At 32.1% G+C, this 6,467-nt stretch overlaps 2 protein-coding genes and 1 non-coding gene across 3 annotated transcripts; 2 read left to right on the top strand and 1 right to left on the bottom strand.

Moving 5' to 3' along the window:
- Window positions 1–2,481: 2,481 nt before the first annotated feature.
- Window positions 2,482–3,542, top strand: LOC120163224 (MYB-like transcription factor EOBI). Its single transcript, XM_039173207.1, has 3 exons — window positions 2,482–2,770; window positions 2,872–3,001; window positions 3,083–3,542. The coding sequence occupies exons 1-3, from the start codon at window positions 2,632–2,634 to the stop codon at window positions 3,540–3,542; spliced, it is 729 nt and encodes a 242-aa protein (XP_039029138.1). The 5' UTR covers window positions 2,482–2,631.
- An 807-nt stretch (window positions 3,543–4,349) lies between these two features.
- On the bottom strand, window positions 4,350–4,423 carry TRNAI-AAU. The gene has a single exon. It is a non-coding gene; the product is annotated as a tRNA-Ile (tRNA).
- A 44-nt stretch (window positions 4,424–4,467) lies between these two features.
- Window positions 4,468–6,091, top strand: LOC120162949. Its single transcript, XM_039172985.1, has 2 exons — window positions 4,468–4,641; window positions 5,766–6,091. Exons 1-2 carry the CDS (start codon window positions 4,529–4,531, stop codon window positions 6,061–6,063), a joined length of 411 nt encoding a protein of 136 aa, XP_039028916.1. The 5' UTR covers window positions 4,468–4,528; the 3' UTR covers window positions 6,064–6,091.
- The last annotated feature ends 376 nt before the right edge of the window (window positions 6,092–6,467 follow it).

The raw sequence follows: 6,467 nt of genomic DNA, 5'->3' as shown, positions 1-6,467 counted from the left end.
AACAGAATACATAGTCGCAACAGCGTGCACTTGCCAAGCAATGTGGTTAAAGAATATTTTAAACGAGCTAAATTTGACACAAGAAGAACCAATTACAATCTATGTCGACAACAAGTCTACAATTTCTCTTGCTAAGAATTCAGTCTCTCATAGTCAAAGCAAGCATATTGATACAAAGTATCACTTTATACGAGAGCAGATGAAGAACAAAAATGTGGAGCTAATTTACTGCAGAACTGAAGATCAACTAGCAGATATTTTCACAAAACCATTGAGAGCAGATATATTTAACCGACTCAAAGAAAAGCTTGGAATGAGAAGTCGAGTTTGAGGGGGAGTGTTGAAGTCAAACTCAAAGAAGAGTGTAGAAAGCTTAGGTGGTCCCATAAAAAATTATAAAATGGCAGCATACTAATGCTTAAGAACAAAGGAAATAACGTGGCAAGCAACCATGGAAAATTAAAGTGTCGGCAGTATAGTAGTACAAAGATTTTTAATGAAAGCAAATGAAGACAAGCAAATATGTTCATCATGTAAGGCGGCAAACAATGGAGAAATTGAGAAGCTTCTAACATTTTCAAAGTCGGTTTATTACATGTATATATATGTGAGCAAAGCAAGCTTGTAGATGAGTGAAGAAAAAAATAAGAGTGAGTGAAAGAAAAATATACGAGAGAAAAATAGAGAGAATTGAGAGAGCTTAGCAAAGCTTAAAATATTGGTGAGTTTGTAAACTAGCAGCAGCTAGTATTGCAGTATTACAATATTGAGGTAGTGTCATTGTAACGTATTTTGTTTGAATAGAAGTTCGAGTTATAAATTATCGTGAGCCCATCTACGCTTCTAACATAAAATTTCTATTTTTTTCAATTTAGTACTTTAACTTTACATTTTATTCAATTTAGTACTTTAACTTTACATTTTATTCAATTTAGTCTTCCGCATGCAACTCTTTGCAAATTCTTTATTCCCATTAATTATTTGGCATCTTTATACTCCAATCAATATGTAATCTTCAACCTTCCTTGTTTAAAAATAACATTATAAACATATTATATAATTTTAAATGATATTTAATTTATTAAATAATATTATAAATCTTATTTACACAAGTGAAATAATATATATATATATATATATATATATATATATATTATGTGATTAGACAAAATGATTTAAATTAGAATCAATAAAAACTATAACATTATAAATAATTCTATTTAAATTTTAAAATACACTCAAACAAATAAATTCAATTTGAATCGATTTAAAAGATCATTTGGTTTGAAAAACTTCCGAGAAGAAATTAAATGAATTAATATCTAACCATGGATTTGAACCACTTAAAAGCAAAGCAAAACAATAAATCATACACCCAGTAAAGAATGAAGGGATGAATCGAAGGAGGAGAAGGTAATCATTCATTTGAAAATTTTAAATTAATATATATTTTAGATATTTTTTAAATTTTTAATTAATTTTATATTTTAATTTTTTTAAATTTTATAAATTTGTCATATCTTAAAATTTAAAAGAGACCCAACACCAATCCCACAAACTTTTGTTACATCATTTTCACCACCATCAAATCAAGCCTTTGTCACTACTTATAAATCTTACAACTTTACAAGACAAGATCTTGATGAGTACATTGAACACGGAATCTTTTGACGTACCCTTTTCCTTTTTATAATATTAATGAATAGTTTACATGTTACACATCAATACCTATATGTAGGCATTGTTCATTAAAATATTAACTTTGGTCCAATTAATTAATGCCCAAACATTCCACACATGCAATATATATTTATACGGCGTAAAGGTACTGTAAAAATTCCAGATGTAGCATGAATGACTCATCAAAAATCTTGCCTTTTATCGTATATTTAATTCCTCCATTACCTTAAATGACATCCTATAAGCTTCTTTAGTAATAAACAATTCCTAAAGCATGCATTTAAGAATTGTTTAGCCAACAAGCGTTCCATAGTTAGTGGACGATAAGCCATTATCAAGGAGACATCAACAACCCACTAGCTTTTTTTCTTTCTATCCTTTCGATCGACGTACTGTCGAATATTAATTATTTCAATTTTTTAAAATTATAAATATTAAAATTTATTTTCTTTATTAATAAAAATACGATGTAAATATTGAGGTTTGAACTTATAGCTGCTTGAAAATAGACTCCGTTTTTCAAAGTAAATAAACTTGTTTTCCTTTAGGTCTAAAAGGAGTCATATTATGTCTATCTTGTTGTTATGACAAGACAATGTAGTTCGAGATCGTGTTAAGGAATCACGATCATGTAATAAACAACAACTGTCGATTTGTGATTGGTTAAAAGAGATTGAGCTGGTAAGCACTTAGACATTTAACACTTGTACTAAATCGAGAGGATATTATGAAGGACAAAAACAAAAAAAGGAATTCAAGCTGAAATTTCATTTCAAAGATCCTGTCTTCCTAATGAGATCATCAAAATGTATTAAAAAAAGGTGGAAACATTGAACTGACATGATTGAAGAGATATATAAGAGGGTTAAGCTAAGAACTTGTGTCATACAATCTGGAGACAACAATTTTTATTAAGTGAAAGTAGTGGGTGAAAAAAAATAACTTGTAATAATGGTTAAAATGATGGGTTGGAAAGCTCCAAAAATAGGGTTGAAGAAGGGTCCTTGGACTCCTGAAGAAGATAAACTTCTTACTGAGTATGTTAACTTGCATGGAGAAGGAAGATGGAGTTCAGTAGCTAGGTCTGCAGGTACAATTTAACTATTATACATGCATATATATAATTTCCTTGGATAAATTAAATGAAGAATATCAAATGAGTTATGTGTTTTTCCCCCTTCTTTTTTTCAGGTTTGAATAGGAGTGGGAAGAGTTGCAGGCTTAGGTGGGTGAATTATCTAAGGCCAGGTCTTAAAAGAGGTCATATAACACCTCAAGAGGAAGGGATCATTATTGAATTACATGCACTTTGCGGTAACAAGTAATAATTCTTTTTTTTGGTTCTCTTTTTATATATATATTACGATTATGGTGTTTAATTTGTATGTGAAAAATCAAACAGATGGTCTATGATTGCAAGATACTTGCCGGGGAGAACAGATAATGAGATAAAGAACTATTGGAGAACCCATTTCAAGAAGAAGGAGAAGTCCTCTCTGAAGCAACAAAAAAGAAAAGCTCAGATTCTAAAGCTAAAACAACAGCAACAGCAGAAGGAAAAACCAGATAAAAAAGAGGAGATAAAAGTATTTCAAACAGAAGAAGCTGGAGATGATGGCAAAGTAAACAGTGAAGCAGTCGAGATCACTGATCAGATACCGAAAGGGAAACATGAGATGGTTTTCATGTACCCTACTTCAGAGGATCAGTGCTTGTCTCAAGAGCCAGCTTCTTATACTGCTAATGCCGCTTCTTGGATAGATCAGTATCTGGCGGATGAAGGGTTATGGGGTGTGGATGGTGGAACCTATTATTTTTTAGGGGATGCAAGCTATGTATATAATGGAGGGTACATTTTCTAATCATATAATTTTGGAACCTTGCTGAGTTTTGGGTTTTTTTCCCGGAACTTCTCCATTATGTACTCGTTGAAAAGATTAATTAATTAGTACTTGTTTTAGGAATTGCGATAGGTGTAACATTGCTAGCCTAAGCAGTTTTTCGACATAAATCACTATGTAATGGTTCTACAAATAATACAAATCAAAGTAAAATAATTAAGTACAATACTAAAATCCTACCGTAGATGTCGATGCTTTGACTCGAACAACACTAAAATCTAAAATAATCGAAAATTAAATTTACAAAACTAAATAATACACAACTATTCAATAACACAGAGTAGTATTAAACAGAGGCACGAGGTCTAGGACATGTAACCTCGTTTAGGTCACATAAGAACATTGTAATATTCTTGGTCTAAGTGATCAAAGGTATTTATCAATTGAAACTAACAAGCATTAGAATAATATTCATGTTTATCGTGATTTACTTTGTAAATCAGAAATGAGCTATCACAAATAAAATTAGTTTTCACACAATGATTGAAACTGTGAACAAATGGTTACAAAAACGAAGGTTGTAGTTATTAAAATGATCAATTTATTATTTACATAAATTAACTCATGAAAAATAAAATTTTAATATAAAAGAATATAATATGGATGTTTGATTTCATATATTTAAAATATTATTTGTTACTTACCAATGCAATTAAGCTGTTTCAAACAATTAGATGGGTTTTCGGTTTTTCGCTGAGCAATCAATTACCAGAATTTGGCCCAAACTGCCACAACTCCATGACAAAAAATAACAGATAAAAAGATTGCTGGCCTATGCAGGTCTCGAACCTGCGACCTTCGCGTTATTAGCACGACGCTCTAACCAACTGAGCTAATAGGCCGATTTATTTTAAGGAAAATAATTTTCATATTAAAAACGGAAGTGCTTTAAAGTGAATCACTGAATCGATAAGATTTTAGATGTCTGAACCGAAACAGAGCAAAAAATGGAACACATAACAGCAAGCGAAGTTGCAGGCTTTGGAGTTGGTACTTTGTTACTGTGTGCTACAATCGCTGCACCCAAAGTTGATGCTTTCATCTCTGCTTCACAAAGAAGGTATCTGAACTTTTCGAAGCCCATTTTTTGTTTTGTTTCCAAGCTTCATCACTTTTATTTTTCACTTTGCAAGTAAAACCCAGATTTCTAATACTATTGAAACATGGAAAAGGTTAACTTTTTTGGTATTGGGTTTGGGTAAAATTTGGTGTTTTTGACTATTAGCTTGGTTCAATGAATTGTGAGTTGTAACACCTTTTGTTTATTTTGATATAGTTTTTGTTGTTCATTTTGTTGGTTTACAATTGGATGTCCTGTGGAAATGCTATCATTGTACTTCAACTCAATGTCTTTTGTATTCCTATGATAGATTTTAATTGTGGGGTTGTTTGAATTTTTGTGAAATGATTGCTATATCTTCTTGTTTGATTTATGTTCTTTGTGATGATTCTATCTCAAAAGAATGCACTGGCAAACAATGAATTATGCAACAAAAAAAAAATCTCCCCCTCCAGAAAATTCTGGTGGTGCAAGCAATTATTATGTAACAGAAAAATGTCTTTTATTGTCATGTTATGCTAGGGCAAAACAAAAGTGGCCTGCCAGGAACGTAGGATTTAGCATATTTGGTTCACACGGTAACTTTTAAGGGGTGATACTTAGCAGGTTTAGAGTTCGAATTATGAAATCCATAATCCCTCACCTGTCTCCAAGTTATGACCTCCTTTGCACGAAATTTAAATATAATCCATTTCGTAATCATCAGCTTGCGGCTATGTTGTTTATCGTGCTATGGTACTTGTGTTTCACTTATTTTAGGAAAACTTGTCTGCTGTGTAATGCATATAGAGGTTGCCTTTTTGTCTTTTCTGATAATAAACTTAAGGATCAAGCTAGGAATGCTTTTTTTTTTGTTGGGGGGGGGGGTAACGGATAAAGCTCTAGACTCATTGTCGAGTGAATGAACTGATTCGATTTCTTCCTAAATATAAGTTTCACATCAGCTTTATTTTATTAAGGTAGGTAACATACATGATCTATAGCATGAGGTTCCCCACTTTTATTCAACTCTGATAGGAAAAAAAAACCTTCTAGGATATGTTCATTTGGCTGCTGTAATCTACACGGTTAGTATCGTTGTTAATACGGTGCACGAGCTGATATGCAACCTGTTAAACTTGCAGTTCATTGGGCTTGTGCAAGAGATGTGGTGGTCTACAGGTGATAGCATGCTCAAGATGTAGAGGAACTGGATTAATCAAAACAAATGGACCATTCAGTTTTAGCCTTATCGATTATTTGTATCAGTCCGAGGAATTTAAGGTAAAATCTGTTGAATGTACAAAATGTCAAGCTAGAGGTCACTTCAGCTGTCCTGGTTGCTCTAATACATCTACAGATACATATATGATTATGACATATGATTATTATCCACTTGCAGCATATTTTTCCACCACAAATTCGTTTTCTTTCTTTGGTTGAACTCGATTCTAATCACATCCCAACCCAAATGTACCGAGCCACTGTTGAAGAATGGACAATTCACATTCACCTCATTCATCTGTATTTTATAAGCTTTTCATTTTCGAGCATTTTTTTCTTTTACTGAATTCTCCCAAAGTGATGATCATGTCGTCGAGTGGATATGCAAATCCACCACTAATATATAATCTAGTCAAATGCTGATCATTTTCACTTTTGTTTTATTGTTCATCATCTGCTAATGCCCGAACAAGTTCAATTTAAAACACGATATATTATCTCGATTTTTTATTTTCTCAAAAGTATTCGTGTAACATGGCTTGTATTCGTTGAATGATGTGACTTTACATATGGGTTTTGTTTTCCTACTAGCTTTTGCAGCGTGCATTGAATCTAAACCCTTC

This window comes from Hibiscus syriacus, unplaced genomic scaffold, assembly GCF_006381635.1.
Source record: "Hibiscus syriacus cultivar Baekdansim isolate YM2019G1 unplaced genomic scaffold, ASM638163v2 tig00002919_pilon, whole genome shotgun sequence".
In the NCBI taxonomy this organism is placed as follows: domain Eukaryota; kingdom Viridiplantae; phylum Streptophyta; class Magnoliopsida; order Malvales; family Malvaceae; genus Hibiscus; species Hibiscus syriacus.
The sequence above is the reverse complement of the archived record's forward strand: the minus strand, read 5'-3'. Positions and strand labels throughout refer to the sequence as shown.

Coding starts and splice junctions, on each gene's coding strand:
- LOC120163224 (XM_039173207.1), top strand. CDS start 2,632: ATGGTTAAAATGATGGGTTGGAAAGCTCCAAAAATAGGGTTGAAGAAG. Junction 2,771..2,871: donor TTCAGTAGCTAGGTCTGCAG/GTACAATTTAAC, acceptor TCTTTTTTTCAG/GTTTGAATAGGAGTGGGAAG. Junction 3,002..3,082: donor CATGCACTTTGCGGTAACAA/GTAATAATTCTT, acceptor AAAATCAAACAG/ATGGTCTATGATTGCAAGAT.
- LOC120162949 (XM_039172985.1), top strand. CDS start 4,529: ATGGAACACATAACAGCAAGCGAAGTTGCAGGCTTTGGAGTTGGTACT. Junction 4,642..5,765: donor ATCTCTGCTTCACAAAGAAG/GTATCTGAACTT, acceptor TTAAACTTGCAG/TTCATTGGGCTTGTGCAAGA.